Source organism: Enoplosus armatus, chromosome 8 (assembly GCF_043641665.1).
Source record: "Enoplosus armatus isolate fEnoArm2 chromosome 8, fEnoArm2.hap1, whole genome shotgun sequence".
In the NCBI taxonomy this organism is placed as follows: domain Eukaryota; kingdom Metazoa; phylum Chordata; class Actinopteri; order Centrarchiformes; family Enoplosidae; genus Enoplosus; species Enoplosus armatus.
The window spans coordinates 22,025,215-22,051,676 of NC_092187.1; the positions used below are offsets into that span (position 1 = coordinate 22,025,215).

The following is a 26,462-nucleotide window of genomic DNA, read 5'->3' on the forward strand; positions in this document are numbered from 1 at the left end:
AAAGCAGTGTTAGCTGTCAAGGCGGTGCATTGATTTTTCGATTCGATTAGGCTCCAGCACCTTGTTCAAACCAAGTATTTGAGTGTCTCTCAACTAAATAATACAGTTTTGATCCATGATCTCAGTACACAGCTATGAGATGTTGCAATGAAAATACCTACATACATACACACATACATGTTCTCATCATCAGACTGTAGGTTTCAGTGTTGATTGAAGTCAGTGGTGGAAGAAGAATTCAAATATATTTCTTACGTAAAAATTGCAATACCACAATGTAAAAGTACTCCATTAAAAGTGTTAGTATTATCAGCAAAATGTACTTAATGTATCAGTACTTATTATGCACAATGAACCCTTTTAGTGTTATATTATTATATATTATATTACTAATGCATTAATAGGTAAACAGCGCTTTAATGTTGTAGCTGGTTGAGGTGGATCAAATGTTATACTGTTATACTGTTGGGTAGCTAACTAACCTAAAGGTCCATGTAGTAGCTGTTCCTGAGCTTTCAATCATCTCACATGATCATAATTTGTTCAGGCCTACAAGAAAATATAAATTAAAGTAGAACTAAAGTAATGTACTTCACTGAAGTTTTGATGTACTTGAATTTACTTGAGTATACACATTTTATGGTACTTCTACTTCACTGCCTTTCAAAGGGAAATATTTGACTTACTTACATTATACTACATTTATTTGACATATATACTCAATAGGGTAGGAGACAAATTCAAATGAGCTGGTTTTGTCTGTTTTTAGGACGCTGAAGAAAGAACTTTTGTCTCTTTTCCTCCTTTTCTTGTTTTATACAGATTAAACAGATATCATCATTAGCAGAGAGTTAATCATATTTTACTTTGCTGAGAGCCACGCTGTCTCTTTCAGGAAGGCCTTGTTCACACTCACACAGTTACATGCTTTCACACCTGGAAGCTGCCCAGAACAACCTCGGTCTGATCCGATGGCCACAGAGCAGCTCCACTTAATAATGAAAGGTCAAATGAATAAAGACTCAAAATTAGACTGAGTAGAGAAGCACAGTCATGTGGGAGAAATCCTAACTATTTAGGATCTTGGTCAGAGACAGTGGCAGGAGCATTCCTAATACATATTCCTAAACTTATTTTGGTGTTGGAGGAAACAGGATCACCTGGAGGAAACACACACACACACACAAGGAGACCAAGAAAACTGTCAGAAAGACCCATGACTTCATTGTTGATGTCCTTGATGACGAACATCCCGATCCTGCTACACGGCAACAATGGTCCCCCCTCTCCGGCTTTGAGCGCATACAGATAAAACTCTGATCTAAACGTAACAAATAAAACAACATTTTCAACAGTTTTTCCCGACAAAGTCTCAAATCACTATATAGAAGTTATTATACTGTATGGTTAAAACGTTGGGGAAGCAGGTGCTGGTCAAGGTAAATTTGGACCAGGCAGTGGCACTAGACAAAAGGTCAGGGGTCATCCTCAGGGAACTGTGAATATCCAAAGCAAATTTCATGTCAATCTGGCTGGTAATTGTCCCAGCCTGCACACACCCAGTCACGTGGCTTATATAGACTTAATTTTATATTCATCAAATGCCTCATGTAAAACTACCAATGATAAAGCCAATATAAACCAATAAATAGAGTAATTAAGTCAGTCAATATGTAAACAAATTAATAAATGAGACATATTTGGGGACACTTTGAACCAACGCTAAATAAACATCATTGTTGAGATCATTTTCCCTGCGGCGGTTCAGATAGAACATGTTGGGGGAAAAAACTGGTTTCCATGGGAACTGCTAATCATCCTGCACCCCAAAGTTGAGACAAGATTCATTTGTTGTACCCCACGACCAACCTCCAGACTAGCTCTCAACCAGACAGTGCAATTACTCGTCTTTGTTTTATGCGCTATTTATGAGCACATTAAACTGCTGTGATATAGCGGCCCGGATTAAATTAGACATCAGCCTCCGTTCTGCAGCCAAAGGAGTTTAAGTAGCTGTAATGTAAGAGAATAATTGGCACTGGAGGTACAGTCAGACCTGTGTGAAAAAAGAAAAAAAAACATAAGGATGATTGTCTGAGTGGTGCTAAATGAGAGGTTTGATGTTTTTCAACCTAAATCTAAATTAAAATACTGCGTCCATCAGTGGAAAAAAGAAAATTAACCACACTGCTGCAGCTTCTCACTTGGGTTAATCACATATTATACTAAACAAAGCACACGTAGAGAATATATACTGTAATTGAAATTAAATGAGTTCCAAATATATATTTTCTCATGCCTTATCTCAAAGTTAGTAGCCTAGCAACAGTACATTGCTTAAAGTTCTTATAAGGTAATTGTCCTTTGTCTGTGTATTGGGGAAATTAATAGGCATGCTATGTTTGCTGTTCCCACATGTAATATCACAATGCACCTGAATAAATTGCCAGATAATATAACGTGTGTGTGTGTGTGTGTGTGTGTGTGTGTGCTCTTCAAAGCACTGTACACTGTCAGGAACTGTTTGAGTCTTGTTTGATGTGTAAAGCAGGCGTGAAGGTGGATATTAGCGCCACAGTAATGAGCTATCATTTTTCTTGGACAGCCTGTTTTCTGTCCCTCTCCCCCTCCATTCCTCCTTCACTCACCCTTTTGAAATCTCTATCTCCCATGCTGTGCATGTTTTTACCTTGTAATAGGTTGAATGGTGTAAATGATGTCTTGTCATCCTAATTACTAGTGTCGTCTTTGATTTCAAGGAGCCATATTATGGCAGCATTTGTTGTAAATGAGGCATGTTCTGTGTCAATTGGGGAAGAAATACAACCAATGCAGTAGATGTCACCTTGACATCACATCACCTACTGAGCCAGATGGGATTATACAGCACATCTCTCACTTTGGGATTTACTAGAGAAGGCATTGTTCATTGTGAATTACAATAAGTAGATATGGTATGTACTGTATGTAGTGTGGAGCAAAAAGGGTTACTTAATAATTGGTTCTTTACATTTAGTCATTTGGCAGACGCTTCAGCAACGTACAAATGAGGTACAGTCCAAGCCACAGTGGATCGAGGAGAAGCCATTGAGAATAAGTGCCACAACGCTCAGTTTCAAATTCAGTTTCAAGTGCCACAGGACTTCAGGTGCATGATGCAGGGTATAAAGTGCGTAGGAAATGAGATAAAGTATGTTAGGTGAGAAGGTACTGAGGGAATTCAAGTATGTGGGTGCAACTGTTGGTGATCATGAATGATGAAATGCGAGTAGCAACAGGGAGCCAGTGGGGAGGAGTGAAAAGCACACAGACGTGCTCTTTTTGGCTGATTGAAGAACAGACATGCTGCCAAAATTTGGACCATTTGAGGAGGTTTTAATGTGCATGCTGGCAGCCCACAACTCATTTAAAATGCATATTTGTACGATAGACTCCTGTCTCACAACTGTTTGCATATCATTCATCTTTTGTAGATCAGTTTATATTTGAACAGAGAATGATGACACACAGGTAATAAGCTATGATAGCTTCCTCTATTTTGGACTCTCCGGCCCTCCGTTCCCTCAAGGGTCAGCCGAGATCCACTTCGAGACAGTGGGGTCATCTGGTGGGAAGGATAAGTATAGCTAGGTATCATCAGCATAGCAAAGATAGCAAAAACCATGTGAGAAGATAATCTCACCAAGTAAATGGGTGTATATTAAGAAGAGAAGGCATCCAAGCATTGAGCCTTGAGGTACCCCTTGTTATTAGTAGGGGGGTAATAAAAGCTATAAAACCTGTTCTTTTGATTGTAGTTATTTTATTACATGCACCTGCAGAGCAGATCATAGCATCAACAGTTATAAAGACACTACAGACGCTTTCAACAGCCTCAAACAGTCAACAATCATTTATAAAGGCACACACAGCAAGTTGAAACACCATACAACTGACCCAGTACATAAAAAATACAACTTAAAACAATTACAGCTGCACTTACTACTGCAATTACAGCACAAAAATATTACTATATGACATCTACTTTATTTCTCATTTCAGAGAGCAAAATACTGCGGTAAGAGCTCCAATGTGGCATTTCAATCATTAAACATCATAACATAAACACCTGCGTTCATGCAGAAGGATTTATGTACCTCAGCCTGAGAAAAAAAAAAAAGAATAAATACCTGAGTAAAACAACACTGCAATGGAATAAGAAAGAGGAAAATCAGTACAGAAAGACGCCTACGTAGGCCACAAACATTTTAAGAAAGAAAGAAGAGTACCTACTATATATTTGAGAAAAAGAACCAATCATTACCCACAATGATTAAACTGCAGTGAACATTTTCTGCCGACTTTAAACCTTGGTTAGGCACTTGCGGTAAATGAGCTGTGAGCATGACAGAACTAGCTTTCCTCTTTCCTCTCTGATTCCCAGAGGAGGACTGTTGATCGCGGCACCTATTCCTCATGATTGGGTTGCACCAGCTGTGAGTAAATCATTACTAAATTTGAGTGTATCGTCCTTCCTAAATTCTAATTAACTGCTCGCTAGTGTCAAACTAATGATTTACTAGAGCAGGTTTCTCCATTAAAACTTTGTGAATGCCTTAGCTAGTAAAGTCAGTAATGTGTAAATCGGTTGCTAGGAAAGATCTTTAGCAGCGTCCAATCAAAAGCAACCAATCAGTCACAATAGCATCACTCTAACAACACTAAGAGCCTACTGCAAGCCCCCAGGAACTGAGCTGGGCTGTGAAGCGATTTTATTGTGGCCACTCTGGGTATTGCAACTTCCGTGTTCATCATGTATACTTAGGCACAGCAGTGCTTTGAGTTAAATGCTAACATGCTCATTATGACAGTATTAACATGTTAATGTTGCTAGGTGTAATGTTTACCACGTCCGCCATCTCAGTGTAGCATCATAGCATGTTAACATTTGCTACTTAGCACTAAACACAAGGTAAAACCCAGGCTGATGGGAATTTCTTTCATTTTGCAGGTATTTGGTCTTAAAGCAAAGTGTTGGACAAATTAAAATTTTGATGGTGACGCTAGGGGGAGGGTCAGGGGATCACCAAGTGACTAGGCTTAATTCTCCGGGAACCATGAATGTCAAACTGTTGTACAGAGAATCCTCTTTTTTAGCCTGAATGACCAATATATTAGCAAGGTAATGTTAGCCTTGTCAGGTGGTTTAGTTAGCTACCCAACAGTTACACCTGGCAGCTACACGGTGTAAATATTTAGCAACAACTAATCTCTATGTAAGAACTAGTTTGTGTGGTGCAACACCTTTTAAATTAATGAGGCATAAATATCCACTTACATAGTAAACACTTCACTTAAAACTTGGCTAATTTTTCATTTGCAAACAGATGGTGCAACCGATTCCAGGTATATTACTCTCTCTGAATCAAAAAACAAAGGCATGATCAAAAACTCTACTCCAAGACATATACGGTCTATATATGTATACTCAGATATGTGAAAAAATATAAACTGTATGTATCATTAAACAGTAAACATGCTAGTGGGATACACATTAATAGATTCCCACCAAAGCCACTTATTTTTTTAACCAAATCTTAACCTATATTTTATATTTTCTTCATCTTTTTGCATATTTTTCTCTCTCTGCTATAATCAAACTGCAAACATGGCAAATATTAACAACACTGTAATGGTAACAGGCATTACAAAAGACAGGCAGTACTGCTAGCAAGTACCCAGATGTTGTCATGTAACATTTTTTCCATAATACAATCAAGTCAGGAAATGCTGTAAAGATGTAAAAACAGTATGTGTCAATTAGAGGAAAAGTTTTCTCTTACAATTGTTTTGCAGCATTCTCCCCATAACATCAATATGATGACAATAAGAGCTTTTCTCAGATGGTGATGGTCAGTGATCTAGCATGCTACTAATTTAATACTGACATTATTCTCCATGAAACTCAAATCTGTGGCATAACTCTGATTATAGATCCCTTGCTAACAGGGATCCAGCTACAGTATATGGCACCAGCGAGGTAATAGCTTGCACAAAGTGCCTCTGAAGAGCCTGTGATATGTTTGGAGGAACAGCACACAAACAGAGGAAAATACACATTGTTCACAACTGCAACGGCAAAATCAGACTCCAGAGGACATACTGCTGAACAGAGCATAGTACAGCCTCAGTTAGCATAGTATCATATGGAATTGAGTACTTTAGGTGGTCGGTATTTCCAGTCTTGGATTAGCAGGCCTCAGACACTGTTAGGGTTGTAACAGAGCATGTTCAGTTGCAGGTTTTCATCCCAGTGTCTGAGGATGATGAAGAGCTGGTTGGCAGCAGCCTTGACGGAGGCTAAGTCTCGGCCTTCTGGGATTTCCTGCGCACTCAACCACATGCTGGCCTTGGCGGCTACCATTTCCCACTCTATGAAATAACTGGCAGAGCTGTGCTCCAGCCAGGCGAGGGCCACGGCTGTGGCCCACACCATGCTCTCTGGATCCACCATCCTCTTTAGCACACCGCCGGGCGATGCTGTTTCCAAGCCCCCTGACCCAGAGCCGTGTCCACTGTCCACCTGGGAGTGTGGGGAGAGCTGTGGCTCAGCAGCAGGGGATGGACTGCCTAATGAGGAAGGACCAGCATCTGTCCAGGCACTCCTGGACAGTTGAGAAGGGCTGTGGATGCCTACAGTGTGCTCTGCAGGTTGCTGATATATTTCTGGCTCGCATGGTGATCTGCGTCCATCATCGGTACTTTCAGCACGACGTCCACTGGAGTGAGACAGGTGGCCCAGACTGGTGCGGTGGCTGTTGAAGGGGGACGTCCACTTTAGCTTGTCCATGGGCACGTTAATGGCATCACACAGAGCTGTGTCCAGGGGAAATGCACCACTAGCCAGCTGCAACAACACCTGTGCAAAAGGAAACACATTACAGTTTGAACTAAAGTACGTTATTTATTTATTTCTATTTTAATCAGCAGTGTAGTGGTACTTGTAGAGGAGTTTCACATTTTGTAACAACAGTCTTCTATGGTTCATCACTAACTGCTCCAGCTGGGCTCCAGTTGGGTGTGAGGTGCCATGCTACTGGATACCTCTATGGTTGTTATTGTTGTTTAAGGAAGGGAAAATAATTTTGGGACCAGCTATTCTGATCATTTTTGGCAGATGTATTGTTACCATTGAATTTGCAAAGTGATGAATAATCCATGAACAAGCCTAATTAGAGCCTCCTTCAAGGTCTCGGTGGTTTCAGGAGGGGCAGATTTTGGCCTTATAATATTACAGTGAGCCTGGACATTGCTTAAGGCCCCCAAGCAAAGGTTTGAATTACAGAGGATTGTTCTATTGCTGGTAATTTATTTTGCAAGGCAAAAAGACAATGCTCAGAAAAAACTTGTTGCTTTTACACCAATTTTGAAAAGAAACCCTTTCACAATGTTTTTCAGTTTACTTGGCTGAGATTATAGGACTCCTTCCATAGTCAGTTAGGTTTTTATTGTTTAAAATGACAGCAAAATACTATTTATACAGTCACGCGTAAGCCAGCTACAACATGAATTTACTTACACTAGATGTTCTATTTTAAACTGAGCATATATGACTGATTAAATTGCTGGTATCCACCATTGACCTCCTCTGTTTATCATCTCTATATTTTTTATTGTTCTACTTTATTTCTTTCTTTCAGAGAGACGAGATGAATTTGAAAAGAAAGGGGTATGATAACAGAGGCCCTCAGTTGGATTTGAATCTAGGATACAGCATGCTTTTACATGCTGCCCACCGCAGCCCTCTATTCAAAACAGCTTAGAACTGCTGCAGCTTATTGTTCCCATGCACTCTGACCGACTCAACAGATTGTGACACATTCGCCTCTTTAGACAGTCGGTTCAAATTAGCGTCCATCCAAAAACCTGCATGTTGACAGGGCATTCACATGTATAGATCTGCTACCCACCAGAGGAATGTAGTCTTTGTTCTCGTTGTCACTCTCTCCAATTGAATCACCGGACTTGCTGTGAGATCGACACATGAATCCTTTGGCAGCCCGAGTCAGGAGACGAGTCCTGCTGAGGGCCAACCTTACAGAGGGGAGGGAGAAGCAGATTTACATCACAGTGTATAGGACGTGAAGCACACACTACTATTGGATTTATTCTGCTGTTTCTATGAAGATAGGGAAAGCAATTGTTTCTTTTGATTATTCTGGTATATATATAGATGTCCATATAATAATGAATCCGATAAACAAATTGAATTGAGCGCAATGAGGATTTATAGCCATGCTAGCAGAGCGGCTCTATGGCAGTCAGAGTCACTTTGGTCCAGACTGAAGTATCTCAACAACTGTTGGATGGATTGCCACGAAATTTGGTACAAACATTCATGTCCCCCTCAGGATGAATTGTAATAACTTTGGTGATACCTTAACTTTTCATCTAACGCCATCATCGGGTCAAAATTTACTGAACAAACAAGTGCAACACTATGAATGCCAGGAGAGACTGTCTGTAAATGTGTGTCAATTATGGCGTCTGGCTGTTCACCCAGCCTTTGCCTCATAAGTGCAGCTTCACTGAGCCGCTAGCTCTCGACTCTTAGTCTAGTTTTTGGAAGGAGAAGAAAATGTCATTCATCATTACAAGGTCACAACTGGTCATGGAATAGTCGAGTATTGTCCTGATACATAAGCCTCAAGCAGCATGTTCTAAAAGTCAAAATCAGCAGACAGAAATGGATAAAGATGAAGATGTTAGAAGATCCTCTGCCTTGTAAGGCAGCAGTTTATATTATAAGGCTGAAGTCATTGCTCCTGCAGCGGTACCACAGCTACAGCACATTTTTGTGGCCAGCCAGTCTCCAGCCACCCACCTGGCAGAAAAAAGGCTCTCCACCGATTTCTGTGATTGGTCAGATGTCACAGATGGACTCCTTTGGGAGACTTGGAGACAGAGAGACAGAGTTAGACCAGGGAAGGAGAGAGAGAGAGAGAGAAAGAAGCAGTGTCACTTTACTATTTAGTTCTCAACATGAGTCTCACATAACAAAGAAGTAAAACGCACCCACTGAGATTTAACAGTGACAGCGGAGGACATATATTCTCTCCTCTGCAGGTGAAACACTCCTTATTGTGTGTGTGTGTTTGTGCCTTCGGTATGTGCTCATTGGTGTTTTTTCAAAAAGGTCCAGACAGTGTCCGTCAATACAAGCCACAAAATTGTGTTGAGTTCTGTCATCACTTACAAGAAGAGGGACTGAAATGTCAATAATCTCATGTTTCACATTTGGGACGATACAACAATGTTGCTCAGAAAATGACAAGAGGCTGCCAGGCAGTTAATGTCAAAGGTCTTTGTGGAGAAAAATTGATGAGATCCAGCAAATGCACTGACCGGCTAATGTCTTGCAGTTACTTACCCTCCGGGAAGCTACATCTATCCCAGCCGGAGGAGGTGGGGGTGCTGCATGGAGAGACACCATCATCTCCATCTAAGATAATGATCAGGAAGATTGAAAATGAGTCAGTCAGTCCTTTATTTTGTTGAATTTTCTTTACAAAATCATTCCCTCTTTTTTCTCACAAAACCTAACTAGAAATGGTTGTTTTTAAACAGCACCTCATCTGCATCTGTGCCCACTGTGCACATCTTTTTGAACTGGCAGTGCCAAGCAGATGCTCAAGCAGTGTGCTAGTCTTAGCTCCTGCTGTTGCTATGCCTCCACTGAAAACCAATTTAAAATGTTGTGCCCTTTTTGCTCAAGTTGAAGTATTTTTAATGTAAAGCAGCGCGCAGCTTTCTGAGCCCTTAATATCTCACAGCTCCCAGTGTTGGCGGTGCGCGACTGCAACCTTTCCATTTCAAATAAAGACACATTTGAATAAATATATAAACATAAATCTTGAAAAATCTCATATCACCTTCTCTCCAAAGAATGATATTCCTTTTACTGTACACTCACTACTTTCATTCTCAATAAGAGATGCCTTCTACTTTTCTCTGTAGCTCTTATCTTCTATTCTTTCTGCTGTATTTCTTGTTGGTTAGTGATCTAGAAATTAAAGCTCCTTCTGCTGTTTATGCAGTTGAGATTGAAATGTGAGCTAAATATATCGAATGCAGCCTACTGTTGGGCAGCAGGACATCTTCAGCTTCCTCCGACATGCCGCCAGACTGAGAGCGACCCAGTCCGATGGAGTACCCTCTGTTCTTCCTGCTCCCTGAACGAGAACTGGAATGTGAGCCCCTCTTCAGACCTTCACCTGAAAACAGTCATTTTGATAGCATACTGTAGCACATAACATTATAGACCACACTCTCGTGGCTTATCAACTATGAACAAAAGAACTACATGAAGTTGTTCCAGGTTATGTTGTGTTAAAACACATGGAGAGGACTGAACAATGGGTGGTAAATCCACATGACTTACTGGGGTTTATGTACTCAATACATGTCTGCAAATACTCATTTGTGTCCAGGTCGATGGGAACGAACACTGTGTATTTGCTCAGTATATTGCAGGCCTTGCTGGTGTGAATAGCGTAAACCTGGTACTTTCTCCCAGAGCCTGTGAATTACAATAAGCATAAAATTATAGGATTACATTATTTTGGGAAATGCGCTTATTCACTTTCTTGCCAAGATTTAGATGAGAAGATTGATTCCACTCTCATATCTGCCCGTTAAATATGAAGCAACCGCAACGGTTAGCTTAGCACGTGAGGACACAGCTAGCCTGGCTCTGTTCAAAAGGTAGAAAAATCAACCTACCCTATCCTTTTCTTTAATGCTGCGGATTTTGCTACCTTTGGACAGAACTAAGCTAGCTGTTTCCCTTTGTTTCCACTCTTTATGCTAAGCTAGGCTAACTGTCTCCTGGCTATCGCGTCAAGCTGACAAATATGAAGACAAAGAAAGCATAAGTGTATTTCCCAAACTATTCCTTTAAATTTTTATCTCTAAATTGTCAACACTAATGTGAAATAAGTTGATAAGACACAACAGCTAGACAACAAAATAGTCAGAAGTAGGCCTCCTCCTGTTCTGTCTTCATAATCTTAAAATCCTCTAAATTTACTCAATGTCCCCAAATCTTCCTTTAAACACTTAAATCCCCGTAGAGCTCACCGTGCTCAATCTCGCACTCCTTATCCGCCATGTGCTCAAAGTCGTGTATGATGGAGCGTCCAGCCATATGGTGGAAGGTCTCATTCCACAGCTCCTCGTGAACCTTTTCCTCACGTTCCCGGCCGTTCAGGAAGGGCTCGATATCAAAGACGACCTCCCACTTGACTGGTTTCCCACACAGCAGTCCGGACACCACGGCCTTGCAGTCACCTTTGTGCTGGTTGGCTGCACACAGATCTGACGTTGGGGTCTCCTGTGGGGTTTCTGCTTGGCATAACTGGTGTCCATAACCATCTGAAATATCACAGGAGCAAGGTTTGATAGCTGAATGTGTACTTTCGTTTGTTACTCAACATGTATTTGAATCCCTCTGAAGCTTGTTTAATTAATTCATCACCTATGTTTCCAAAGCTCTATGTCTGCTTGAATGGACCTCCAATAATTGTTTTCTAAAGTGCAACCTCTTTTGTTCCTCATTCATCTCCTGATTAATTTTCTGTTTTGTTCCCAAATTTAGAAAAACATTTCCTGCCCTCTGCGATAGAGTCACCTCTGTGCTCGATCATCTGTCAAGACTTAAGTGTCAGCCTGTCTCATTCATGATGGATGTCAAGATACTTGTCAGATCAGACTGAATAAATCCACTGTGGTCCTGGCTTGTCAAAGGAAGTTTGACATTTTGGGAAATATGCAAAATTGTTTTTGTGCCTTAGATGAGAAGATTTATTCCACTCTCATGTCTGTACAGTAAATTTGAAGCTGAATTAGCTAAGAAACTAAGCTAACTGACTCCTGGATGTAGCTTTTTAACAGCCTTTTGACCTTCTACCTCTCAGCAAGAAAGGAATTTCCCAAAATGTTGAACTAATCCTTTAAATGTATAATCCTAATGTGTAATTTCAGTAAGGGTGTAAGACCATTACTACTTTAAACCCTTATGACAACTTTAAAATGTTTCATTGCTTTAAGATGTGTTGATAGGTTTGGTTTGGTTTTATTCTGTTATAAAACAACCTACACATAACACACTTGCAGACATATTCACCAAAAACCAAACAAACAAAAACACACAAACACAGACAATCATGGACATTTCAGTAAAACAGAACAGTTGTGTTGTTGTCTCACCTGTATCTCCAGTGCTGCCAACAGATGGGCTGTCAGTGGACGATCTGGATCCATCTTCCCCAGTGGTGTTGCGAGCTGTTGGCAGCACGCCGATGCCGCTGAGCAGAGGGTTGTCTTGAGACTGGGAATGGAAATGAAGCTCTGAGTCGGCTTCCTGCTGCAGAAGCGGCTCCTGCTGCGGGGGTGGCCTGTGACCGCTGGCGGGACGCCCTCTGGAAGATGTGGCACACAGGCTCGCCAGCTGTGGCTGAAAACAAAATCATTTTTTTTATTCCCTGGTGCAATCAGGTTTTAACAAGATGTGGAATCAACCTCCTCAATCACTCTAAGACATACATATATGTATGTCAACAGTAACATAGGCTAAAGTTGAGGACGGTTAGACATATTGAATAAATCTGGCAGTATACCTGCTTCACCAAACTCACTTCTCTCATGTCACTTGCTCCATTGCACCATACGTACTGATTTGGCGTCGCGGCTGGTGTGATCCCTTCACAAGATGGTCTCTAGCTATTATTTCAGTGTGTTCACTGGTGCTTTCAAATGATACAGACTCTTGGCTATGTATTAAAAAGGAATATCACATAAAATCATTAAAAAAAAATACACTAAAAGAGCATCATTCTTCGGTTTAAACTCTTATTGTTTGATGTAACAAAGTTCCAAAAACCAAAGATATTCAGTTTTTTATCACATAAGATTAGATTAGGTTAGAACAAGCGAATGTTTCGATTAAAACGTGACTTAAGCGATTAATCGATTATCAAAATAATGGAATTATATTTCTGTTGATTAATCGAATAATCACTTCAGCTCTAATTGCTACAAGATCAATTTTAATTTCTGCAGTTTGATCAAATTATTCAAGTGAATGTAACAGAAGGATTATTTATCCTGTTTTGAGTCATACAAGCCTTCCTCTTCTCTGCCCTCTTGCACTGGTTAATTTATATTTCTGTGGCAATATACAAACAAATAAAAAAAGTTACTATATTGACTTTTAATTATTAGAAATAGATTAATCATGGCATGAGTGCTATGGCTCAACTGAATTCACAAAGAGAAGATATCATTTCTTCACAGCTCAGTGAATTCTGTTTAGTTATACTAGGATGCTCCCTGAGCAATATTCAAACCTAATTACCATTCATAAAGTTTGCCCCTCATTACTGTGGAGAGCATATTAGTCTGTTCTTGATTATACTCCAGTCCAGACAAGGGTCAGATGGCTGTTTAATCTGTCAACACAGTCTGAATACAAATATAATTCTTTCCATACAATGACAATATGACAACTGTGTACTGATACAAAATAAGATTGTCCTGCCTTTAACCACAACAGATTGTCGTTATTCTCATCATCATCATCATTATTGAAGAAAGCTCAGTTTGGAGGCTGTAGCTACAACTAAATTACAAAGTGATTCAGAAATAATAGCTGACCCATTTTACAAACTAACTCATTGCAGATCATCTTAAAAGCAATCATGTGAATGTTACTCTTCACAGTGTTGGACCATACCTGGTAGTCGTTCCTCCACTGCGCCTCGTGCTCAGGGCTCATCTGGCCTATCAGCTCCTGGACTTTGGCTCTCCTCAGTGGATTCTTTGGCACCACAGAGCTGGGATCACTGGGAGTGTAGGCCTTCTTTGCCGGGTTGTAGTCTACTATCTGGTTGGTACTGTACGCACGCCTTCTTGGAGATGTCTTACAATCCAGCCCTGATGTTTTGTTCAAAAATAGAAATAGTCAATCCAAAAAATGTCAAAACAATAATCCTTGATGTCGTCATACAAATAATTGTTAGTTTCTGTAACTTGCTGATTGTTAATACAATAATGATTCAAAAGATGCCACAGTTCACCACAGCTTTTCTTGATTGAGATCAGCTCTTTCCTGAATGAGGACTATCCTCTGCCATGCACAGAGCGATTCATTGTACATTTTCAAAAGCATCATTTTGTTTGGAATAAATAGAACAACTAGCTAGTCGGCATGGGCACAGGTTCTTACCCACGGTGTCTTGCTCCGTAGTGGCAGGGCTGCTGTCTATTGGGGAGTCCTGGCAGGAGTCATACAGAGGTCCAGAGAGGACTTCCCTGTAAGACCCCTGGCTGTCGACACCTGACTTCACCGGGTCCTCTTCTTGAGAGTGGTAAAACACAGAGCTGGCTGACTCATTGGAGCGCATCATGCTGTATCGCCTCCTCTTATCCTGTTGAGATTATGAGTGGGTGACATATCCAAGACAAGTGCTTCTTCATAGTAACACCTTTCAGAGGTAACGGACAAGCCATTCTAAAATATTCACAATACAGAAAGTCATCCTGCATGCCATCATTTGTTTCTTTTCTTGTACTTACAGATTTTGGGTTGGCATGGTAGCGGGTGATATCACAGACCACACTGTAGCCGATCAGACTGTCCCCCGGAAACAGGAAAGTGTTGCCCACAGGGGACAGCAGCACTTCTTTGGTCTCAGGAAAGAGCCATTCGATGGAAATGTCACTGAGTACTGGTGACATGGTTTTCTTCAGGGACCTTATCATCTGTGGAGCAAAAATAAGCCAACCAAAATTTGACTTTCAGATATAAAAAACAGCTTTACCGTGACCTGTACATAAAGCGAATGGCGTCTCTGAGATATGATTTCCTAATTGGTATCAGTGGCAGACACTCAATGCTTGGAAACCACTGCATAATGGCTCTCCAGTGGCCCTCAGAATAGCTGGCTGTCGTTAGGAGTGATACACAAAGCTGGAAATGAGTACCTTGGGCTGCAGCCTCTCTCCGTCGGCCAGGAACTCCGCTGTTCCTTTGGAAACTGTCGCCAGTCCCTGCACCAGCCTCCTGCAAGCAGTTTGTCCTATGCCGAACGTAAAACATCTGCACAGACACATTAAACACTGCAGCTCCATGGACAGATCGAGATACGTGCATGATAACAGGTGTCTTCTCAGGATGTGCACACATTTAGATCTAAACTATAAACAATCGAATTTGTCAAAAGGAAATTATCTTTCACGGTGGAGAGTTGAGACATGCCTGCTGCTTCTCAGAGTTCTCCGGGGAGGTCGGCTGATGCTTTATTTGACCATTTTTATTCAATTTTTCACCGAGGGATGAGCTGGCTAATTTCATTGCACCAGCTACATCCCTTTTGCATTTTTAATGAGATGAAAGAGTGCAGATTAAAACGGAAATGTCACCCTCTACATAGTTAAAAACCTAATGTGGATTTTTGGAACAGAGACTCATCGTTGTTTGGTCTTGTCTCTGACTGGCCGCGCTGATCTGTAAGCATAGTGTGATAATGACGCAGGAATTGGCTCTGTGTACCTAATGCAATCATCTGGGGGCAGTCATCCATTAAAAAGGGGAAGAAGAATTATTTCCAGAGTGACTCAGGAGAGGGATTCACAGCGAGAGACCAGCGCTCACTATCAGTTGACAGTTGGTGTTCGCAGCATTTTTTATTTCCTGACTCTAAACAATGTTGTTTCTTTTCTTTTTTTTTTACTAAAATCTACGCCGCACGAATGCCTCTGACAGATTCTTTGCAGTGATAAATATGTTTGACATTGACACAACATTCAGTGTTCATTCCTGGATTTCATTTTGAGAGGATTATAGCTCCATAACCACATGTTCCATTTAAGCCCCAGACAATCCCTGGATGTGATTTTATGCTATCCGTGAGCAGCGCTTTTGCTATTTGCATAATGAGCATCAACAAAAAATGAATTGATTTTAATTTGCTTTGACACAACATACAGTAGCCTCTCTTCCAGTGCTGTTACTTCTACAGTGGCTGCCACATGCTTACTTTTAACTCTTCAGAGGCCATGACAGCTTTGACAACAAAGGTTCCTTAGACAATAATGACAATAACCCTAACAACGTCACTCATTATTGATCTTTTTCCCTTGTTCTGAACATTGAGAATCAGTTATCAGCCTGAGTGCATTCACAGTAATTCTTGCCTGATGTAGCGCGCATGGCTGCGGACCAGCTCGATAACTTTGCCCGTGTTGCTGACGGCCCCGTCGGTGAGCAGGAAGAGCAGACGGGGGTGTCCGCTGAACATCGGCTGCCTCAGGATCCAGTTGAGCGGTGCCAGGATGTTGGTCCCCCCCATGTCGGCTCTGATCTTCCTAACATACTCACAAGCCAGGGCCAGGGCTTCCTGGGTTGGGAGGATGAGGAGGAGAGTTACAGTATCTTACAGTACAGCATCTTATTGCTTTAGCTAAGTACATCACATCTGTATCAAATTAGGCAATACATCATGCAGTGAGAACTTCTTTACCTCCTCATAGGTCTGGCTGGTTGTGAATAGTGATTTGAATGTAGAGCCGAAGCCTATGATGTTAAAAAGGCAGCCTGGCACAAGGCTTTTGAGAATCACCACAATGGCATCCTGAGAGAGAGAGACCGAGAGCAGATTAAGTTCATGTCCAGAGAATAGAACAGAACAAAGACTGCGCACATAAAAGGCAAAACTCTTGTGCTCATTAGGTGCTTAATGTCCTGTTGAACTATTTGATCATTTCCACTGCAATACGACTACGTCTGCTGATGTCTGGTTGGATGGAAGCACGGTGCTCTACACAGCTGTTATCTGCACAGTAGATTTTTCTCAAGGAGAGGAGTGAATGGCATCACGCAGTGTCATTTCATCCATCGCTGCCTCCTCTACAGCAGAGGAGCAGTTTCTAGAGGAATACCACTTATCTCAACCTTCATTCAGGTGGAGAGCACAGAGACCACATCGACCAGACAATCTACAATAAAATGCCTGTTCAGCTGCATTAACAAAGAAAATTCAATATGTAATGTCACAGTTTTTAAAAGGTGTTCTGCAGGATTTCCTGGAAGATCGGTGGTAAATAGTCATTACATCACTGTCCTGGCTTTAAGCCCACACTCTGTAGAATCAGACACATTCAATAAAAGCCAGAGTCTGAGTCACAAATGAACATCACATCGCAGAACAGGGTCAGTGCAAAAGCAGCCAAACATAAACCTTAAATGATCCTGACTCGGCTCTTTAGGTATTGAAGAAACGTCGCATGAAGTCTGATAAGACCTCAAAGACTTGCTGCCTAAAACCTAGCAACTGGGAGACATTTGGTGAATAGTGAATGATTTGACGGATCAATACCCTTGTGTACATGTCCTTCATACAGCTGGCTAACCACATCTATAATCTCCAAAGACTGCAGAATCAGTATGGCTGTGAGCCTTGAAAGCAGTTATACACCCTCTAATGATATATTGTACAATTTCCCCCCGGGGATCAATAAAGTATTTCTTATTCTGATATGTCTTTTGATGCTTTAGCTTTCAATTTAATCTCTTTAAAGACATATAAGATATATATTGATCGTTTTTTTGTGTTAGACGTTTCAACAAATTCAGTGTAATCTGCAAATATCATTTAAGAATAACCCATCTTTAAACTGGTGATGATGTGTGATATCTTACAATTTATATGTAAATTAGTGTGTGCCTTAATGTAGCTTTGCATCTGCGTCTATACAAGAAATGTAACACCGCACGCCACACTGAGATTAGAATACCTTCACACGGTTGATATTTACTCCGCTCATGCTGCCGCTGCGGTCAATGAGGAAGATAAACTCGCCGTGAACCTTCCTCAGGTCTGAGCTGATGGACTTGAGGTCAGGGCAAAAGTTCAACATGACCACAGGGTTGTGGAGGAGGTCCTTATGGAGTCGCCTGTGAATGATATCTACCTGTAAAGACAGAGGGATCGAAATCATAAATCATGGGGGATTTGGCACCATGAGATAACTGGACTTGAATGCATGCAGGCTTTAATTTAACGCTTACAGAAGGCAAAAAAAAAACTCCTTTGGAGTGTTTCCATAGAAACCCATTTTTATGGCAAAGTGCTCTCTCTCTCTCTCCGTCTCCTGTTTAGGTCTGCTGGTCACTTAACAACCTCATCATAGCAGAGAGATGTGAATGGACACATACATGACTCTCATAAGTTTATAAGCAAAGCTATTCTATTAACTAGGCAGTTGAAAAACAATGATGCTTAACTGGTATAAATATGAACTTGTAACCTACAGAGGCAAAACGCAGAACTGTAAATAGACAGAATTTCCTCTGTTTCACCATAGAAGAAATTATCATACCATAGAAATTCATAATTTCCATGAAAACAACACATGAAATGTGCCTTAACTTGTTAGCTGTGAAGTGAACGCTAACTAGCTGGTGAGTTAGCCACAGCTAACCTTAGCTAAAGCTAAAACTAGTTTTACTTACTGATTTTTTCTATTATCTGTAATAGAAAAATATAGATTTTGCTGACAAACATCATGGTAGTTTGTTATTCCACATAACTTATTTAGGTAGCTAAGTCTACTCATGATGGAGATAAAAGAAAAGGCTACTTAAACTGCTAAAGCTAACAAGCTTAACTGAGTAGCAGTTACTCCCATCTGAGCTTTTGACTAGTAGATTTCATATGATTTTGAGTGGTTAAGCTACCTTCAAATCACATATTTGAATTCAATTGAAAATATATTTGTTATTTTATTTACATGTATGTTATAAATATATATAGATATTTTAGTAGACGGACAAACAGACACCTTGCAAAACATACATTTAATTCCTATGAACGATGGCCTGTAAATGATCAAAAAGTAAAGGCATTATAATGAAGGCATTTGCATCTGACAGCTTGTAAACTTCAAACTATTTTTTTTCTCACACTGGTTCTGTGGTTAGTGCTCTCTGCCTTTGTAGACCCAGAGTAGAAAATGAACTCTTTTAATGAGGTCCCCTTATCCCAAATATGAAGGTCACTGCTAAGAACCCGGGTGTTATCTTCGACAGTGAGCTAAGCTTTGGACAGAACACAAAAAAATTGGTATAATCATGTTTCTACCAACTCAGGAATATTTACAAGATCAAAACAATGTTATCTTTTAGCAACACAGAGAAGATGATTCATGCTTTTATTTCGTCATCGCCTTGTTTATCTTCCTCAGTGCCCGAGGTGTAGCTAAACCTCAGACTGTACAGAACTCTGCAACCAGACCAAACGCTCTTCTCACATCACCCCAGTTTTAGCCTCCTGGCACTTTTTTTTTTTAAACCCTTTACATGGCCAGGCGCCAGTGAACTCTTAACTCCTCACTGTCCAAAAAGGCCTCTTAGATCTGCTGGGTTCGGCCTGCCAGCGGTTCCAGAGTCCAGGTGAAAGTCAGAGGGTCATCGAGCAATTGCTGTACTGGCACCTCAGCTCTGGAACAGTCCTCCAAGTTAGTATTTGATTTGTTTCTGCTTTACACTTTTACAGACTTGACTGACAACTAGTCATATTTGTTTAAATAATACTGCTCGGTTATGCAACCACTTGACTTGAAGTTTATTTATTTTCAATAATTTTTAATTGTTCTACCTTTTGGATTATTTAATTGTAAATGTATTTATCATGTGTATTTTGCTCCTAGCTTGATAACTGCTATACAAATACTTAATTATTATTATTGAGTAAAATGTACAACTCTCCACATTTCATGAAACTATGAACCTACAGAGGCAGGACACAGTGTCATAAACACCTACAAAAGTTGCTACAATCCAATGCAATAAAACTGCAAAACTAGAACCTTTGCATAGATCATGATGTTCAGTATTTGTTAAGAATATGTGAGACGGGAGCGGATCCTACCTTATAGTCATTTTGAAACCTTAGTCTGTGGTATCATAGTATTGGATAACAAAACAATGTGACATAATCGCTGCAGCTTCAAATAGTAAAATAGTATTTGTTGCAGGGCATTGTTTCATCATTCATGACATTGCACTACTGTGTAGTCTTTACCACTCTCCTCAAAATGAATTAGGTTTGCTAGTGTTCCCATCAAGTACATGGTGCTGATGTCGGTGACACACTCACTTTCCTCTCATTGCTGGAGTCCTTCTTGGTGGCCTTTATGAAATCGCTGCGGCCGTGAAGATACTCATCGTACTCCTCCTGCATCATGTCTCCGTTCTCAATGAGCACATGTGGCAGATGAGGCTCTAAAGTGACACAGTTGGTATAAAGCAGATGGACAATGCCTGAAATTGACACCAGGTAGCAGCACAGGGTGAGGGAGTGTGGTAATCAGTTGAGCAGAATTATCCCCATACTGATGTGAGAAAGAAGAGGTGATTGCACATAAAGATAGGTCTCAAGAAAACAAAAGAGAGTTGAGTGAATCCTGGGAATTTGGACTATTATATAACATTGATTTTAGCAAAAACTGGCAGAGAAATCACCAATATTATTGTTCTAGGCCTCTGACCTTATATAAAATTAATATATGGACCTTAAATGAATTATCCATCCATCCACCTGCTTATCCAGGTTCAGGTAATGTTTAATGAATAATTGATGATATTATTGGGAATAATTGTTATATACCGCTGGGAAGTACTAACAAAGAAGTAATATAAATATCAATAAATTCATGTACTTGGTGAATAACTCTAGGCCTTATCATCCTTACTGGTTTCCACTGATATTTCATAATCGACTATATGACTATAAAACAGGAATTAAATTGCATTCTATGTAGAATTAAAAGTGTCTTAAAAAGTCTAAAATGTAACTTGGTGAACCCTGCAGAAACCCTGTAATGATTTATATGACACGCAGCTTGTGTTTGCGGCCATTAATCAATCAAGCTGATGATGAAAACAGACTGTTCCTTTCTGTTTTGTTTGTTGTAACATGCATGCCTGTTACGCAGCTCAGTTTCCTCCATCTCTCTGCTCAAGCTGAGCATCCATGTTGTGATTAAAACTGCAGCACCAGTCTGAGCTGAATTAAATTGCTCAGCGCTGGCAGCAAGTCTGTTTGTGAACAAAACCTTCATAAGAGGCCTATTGGATCAGCAAGGCCAGGGCTCATTCCTGCCTCTGGGACACAACTGGCCCACACATAGCGTAGGTCAAGACAGCAATGAGAGAGAGATGAGAGCACAGGTGGAAAAAAAACACAAAAGATCTGACGCTGTACACCCACATAATGGAGTCGGAGTCTGCCGGCATATCATACATTAACAATGGAAAGTTTTTTCTCCTCACACACACACACAAAGTGAGTCGATGAATCACCTCGCAAATGATCTGATTATAAGTTCAACACAAAACATGCTGTAAAAGAAGCCTGACAGAGCTGAAGTAAACAATCTCAAAATATTGCACTTGAGAGGGGACGAAAAAGACTAATTGCAGTACTGCACAGTGAGAGAGTTTTGAAGCTGTGGACCTACCGCTGGGGTAGATGAGGATTTTGACAGGACAGTCGTAAGTGTACTTGTCAGCCAGAGTGATGACAACGCTGGTGGCAGAGCGGGCCAGAGGGTCCGCATCAGCTCGGATGGCATGAGACGGGCTCTCTACACCTACACAGAGCAACAACCACAGCAGATCAGATAACCAGTGGCTCCACCTCCAGTCATAACAAACCAGCAGGTCCCACTGAAATTACTCTCAGGAGCACACATTTCCAAAAGATTTAAATAGTTAGATAACTTATGCACTAACGCCTTCAAGTGCTGTTGCAGTTTAAACAAACATGAGGAGTAAACAACCCAACAACTATGAATTAGCATGAGAGAATTCCCATGATGCTCAATTCAACAAGTTGTCAAGTTCAAAGGAATATTACTTATTTAAAAAGGAATATGCTTATCAAATATGCTTTCTTGCCGAGAGTTTGAAGTGAAGATCAATACCACTCTCACATCTATAGAATAAACATGAAGCTACAGCCAGCAAACAGGGTGAAACATCTGGCCTGGCTCTGTCCAAAGGTGACAAAATCCACCTACCAGCGCCTCTAAAGCTTACTGATCAACATGTGGGGTTATGTGCCAGACTATTGACCAAGAAATAGCACTTACTGCCCCCTAAAACCACAACTCTGTTGTTTTTACACTTCGTATGGAAAGGACAAACACAAGAGTGGCATCAATCTTCTCATCTAACTCACAACAAGAAAGCAAATTAGCCTATTTCTCAAAACATTTAACAAGGTTAGTGTTGCCCAAAAATGCAACAAAGACACAAAAGAACAGTGCTGTTTTTTCTCTTTTCTGTATTTCACTGCAGGATGTGTCACAATTACAACTTCTTATTGCAGACATGAAAGCTTTCAAGGAGCACTGAAACCCGAAGCTTGATTACAGGATAGCTCAAGTGATTGCTCAGGCCTGTTATATCATTATACACATTGGCAAAATTATTCTTAGATAGCTCATGGGTGCATTTCTCTAACCTGCGAGGAGATAGGGAGCCCGAATCTCCAGCTGGAAGTTAAACTCGTAGTCCATGGAGTTGATGGCCTCCTCCTCCAGCAGTGAAGCCAACCACAGCTGAGGGGAGCTGGGAGTTTGATCATGAGGACTTGAAGCACAAGTATGTCTGTCCCGCCTAAAAGTAGCACAGCATAACTATATTAAAATGGAGCCATCTTTCAGTTTCCATCAATACAAACATAAACTTAGGGCCTAAAAATCCAACTTTGAAATACACCATAACATGTAACATGGTGTAATATCAACAAGAAAGTGGCTTTTATATTGTTTTCATGAATGTATCTGTTTTTTCTTACATTCTGGAGAAGTTTGGGGATAGTCCCTGCTCCTCGTTGATGGTCCTCTGTACCCGGGGTGTACACACCGGTGGGGATGAGACCCTGATGCCACCGTTGGGCAGGGTGGAGAGCTCAGAGGAGGTACTCACCAGAATATGGACAGTCTCCATAGGAGGGATGATCCCAAGGTTAACCACTAACACTGTCCTCTCCAAATCCTCATCCATCACTATGTGTCCTGTAACACCAGACTAAATTAGTAAACAACCAATTTTTACAAAAAGTCCCACAACTTATATGACTATGACGCGTTTAAGCTATTGTAAAGCTGTAAAACTGCCAAGAGTTATTTTTGATGCCTCAATTATCTGCTCATTCAGTGTAGACTTGTTTAAGCGCTCAAAAATAGCTAAAAACAGTAAAGTTGCAGGACATAAAACCAAACAATGAGCTGAATAGACAACATGCTCCATAGACTTGAAGATGAACTGCAGAGTCAATTCTCTGTGGGTTCATCACTACGAGCGACACCTTTCACATTACACATAGTAATTTGACTCATTGCTAATTTCACAACATTGATTACAGCAGCTTTAATCTTACCGCTGCCACTCTGGAGGCCTCCATTAGATGTGTTGCAGCAATCCAGATAACAGTCGTCAATTTTTGCCTTGTCTTTGATTTGCAGTGTTATGATCTGACTGGATATCATAGACTCAAACCCCACAACGATAGAATTTTCCTCCAGAGGATAAATGAACATCCCTAACAGGCATTAAAAGAGGGAAAAAAAACAGAAATAAGGGCATGAACCAGAGGCAGCAAACAAGCAATTACACATATTCAATCGATAAAAGTCAGCGTGTTTGAGAGCATAAGGCGGGTTTAAATTAGTTGAAAGCCTTCACTTAACTTGAGTAAACAAATGAGTCTCCTGTAGTGTATGCACTCACCCTCAATTGCATGATCCTCAATATTTTCATAGGTCATAGAGGCTGTCATAGCCAGAGTATAACCCCTGACACAGGAAGTGATGTCAGAGACGCTGAGGGGCAGAGCGCTCCGGTTCTCCTTGTTAATGAGTCCAGGCATGGTGCTGGTTTTAGGATTCTGGTTTGTCGACACGTCATAAAAAGACACATCAGATAATAATACTTTATGTCAGAAACAAAAGCTGTCACAGGCATACTGTTCAATATTAAATACATAAAAAGGACATAATGAAATAAATAAACATTTAAATACAATACATTGTGTAAAATAATTTTAGAATTTTTTTCAACGCAGCTCATTATTCTGAAATTCATTATTAATAATAACACTGTTTTATTGGATATAATTATCATTTCACAAATGCCCTTATTCACTCTTAAGCTAGAAAGCTCAATGACTGCTACCAAATTTAGCCAGTAGCCGTTAGCTAGAGCAACGACAATGCCAGTTATTCAGTCAAAGTTTGGTAGTTATTCTGAATCAATCAATTAATAGCTGGTGCTGTAAATAAACACAGTAAACAGTACTGTCACCTCCTTTTATTTATTTAGCTTAACAAAGCTGCGCATGCTATCTACCTAGTCGGCTAACTAGCTAGGCCAGATGGCAGTGAAGAGCCAGTGTTAGCATTGTTAGCTAGCACCTGTTGGCTTGTGCAACCACAGAGAAAGACTGTCTGTCTCTTTGGTCTTCACAGAGTTGTGTGTCTTTCTCTTAGAAACATTGTGAGAATGAAAATACAACCTTGGTAACTCTGAATTAACTAGCTAATGTTAGCTGCCGCTGTTAACACTGCTTCTTCAATTTTGATGTAGCTAGTTAGCCAGCCATGTAGGTAGCATGTGCAGCCTTATTAAGCTCAGTAATTAAAAGGGCAATATTAGCTTCTGTGTCTGTTTTTTTCTTTTTACAGAAGCAGCTAGATAGTTGATTCAGAATTACTTTTTATTGTTGCTCTAGCTAACCGGTGCTAAATGGCTAAATCTGGCAGTAGTTGTTGAGCTTGCTTGGAGGGGGCATCAACGCCACTGTCATGAAGAGTAATATGAAATATAAACAGAGTTTTTAAAAAAAAAAGCATTTTATTATTTATAAATTTTACACACAAGTGGTTATTCATTCTATATATGCATATGTATTTATTTATATTGAACACTTTGGGTCTCAATAGCAGAATGCCTCCTTCCTCCTTTATCACTTTTGTTTCCCAGCAATAACATCAAACACACAGCAGTGTCTCATTACAGACTCTGAAAGCAGCTCTCTAAATGTCAGTTCAGTGCAGCAGGTTTTATAGATATTCCAACCTCAATAATGTACTTTGAGCATTGAAGATAAAGGTCACGGCAGTAAAAACAGATTTAGGGTTGTATCATCATTACATGAAGAAAAAAAAACAGTATTCAGTGCCATGTGAGGTGAAAAAAAGAAACTTCAGATACATAAAGATAAATGCTTAGGGAGGAATGCAGCGCTGCTAATTACGTAAGATATACAATAAAATTATCTGTTGCTTCGGGGCTGTGCTTTATTGTTAGTGTCGTCTCCTCCACCAGCAATCTTGGTTATGTGCTGTCAAGGGTCTGTGTCTGCTGCACGACCAGAGCCACAGCACAGGCTTGATAGGAAGTGTTATGACGAAAGCAATTTCCATAGAGACAGCTCTGTCTGCTTGCTTGCTTGTTTGCCAGCAGACTGACCATTAACATCTCTAAAGTGTGCCTTTATTTGTGATACTGTGACTGGTTTTCTAAGACAGCATTTAAAAACACCAGGCGATCTCTTTTCTTCACACAAACCACACAATCATATACACTTAGAAGGTTCAACTGGTCTCCGCAGACACAACCTTCACACTGCCTGGCTATACAAGAAGTCCTTCAGAATCAATAACAAATTCGATCAGTCTAATAGTCAAATAGTCAGACCGGGGTTTTAGGCACCACATGGTTATTTATGGTGAGGAAAAGGTCATACAGATGTAATTACAGACTATTTAGTTGCCTGTCTCAACAGTGCCATCATGTGTCCAGTCAGCCACAGATTTAAAAGCAACCCCTTTAACCTTCTATAGAAACGATCTCCTCGTACAGGTGAATAAAACAAAGACTTAATAAAAGAAAAATTCAAGCACAGCTGGACTGCAAACTCCCAATGCTTGCAACATAAGTTATGAGATACAGACACTGAACATGAATAAACAATGACACATTAATGTGAAATTAAAGCTCTACCTCATACAAAAGGTGGTATAAACATTATGCATTTGCATGCTACATTTATATGAGCTGGCATGACAGGTTTTTTTTCCAGGCATCATTTCTTTACGGTCTTTCAGCTTTTAGTAATTAGTGTTAAAAGTGGCAGTCCCAGGATGCTTCTCTCCAGGTTGGCTCAGTCACATGAATCACCCTGCTTCCCTCCTGGGTTTGCTAAAAGCCCAGCAAACCATCAACTCTCAACATTTCATATCAACATTGCCACACTCCTCTGCACTCATTAGTGTCAAAACGGAGAACTGTGGTAACCACCTGTTGGTGTCTGCATATCTGTTTACAGTGTAAATCAAGATGCATCACCGGTAGT

At 40.4% G+C, this 26,462-nt stretch overlaps 1 protein-coding gene across 1 annotated transcript; it reads right to left on the reverse strand.

Annotated features, from left to right (window-relative positions):
• Positions 1 to 6,238: 6,238 nt before the first annotated feature.
• vwa5b1 (von Willebrand factor A domain containing 5B1) lies at positions 6,239 to 24,011 on the reverse strand. The gene is made up of 21 exons (XM_070910641.1): positions 23,837 to 24,011; positions 23,487 to 23,648; positions 22,902 to 23,121; positions 22,566 to 22,720; positions 21,559 to 21,690; positions 20,196 to 20,320; positions 17,833 to 18,009; positions 16,560 to 16,670; positions 16,234 to 16,436; positions 15,022 to 15,136; positions 14,614 to 14,799; positions 14,264 to 14,465; positions 13,772 to 13,971; positions 12,247 to 12,493; positions 11,119 to 11,412; positions 10,421 to 10,558; positions 10,119 to 10,253; positions 9,410 to 9,481; positions 8,864 to 8,933; positions 7,950 to 8,073; positions 6,239 to 6,898 (listed from the first exon to the last, which is right to left on the reverse strand). Exons 1-21 carry the CDS (start codon positions 23,973 to 23,975, stop codon positions 6,239 to 6,241), a joined length of 3,867 nt encoding a protein of 1,288 aa, XP_070766742.1. The 5' UTR covers positions 23,976 to 24,011.
• Between the last annotated feature and the right edge of the window lie 2,451 nt (positions 24,012 to 26,462).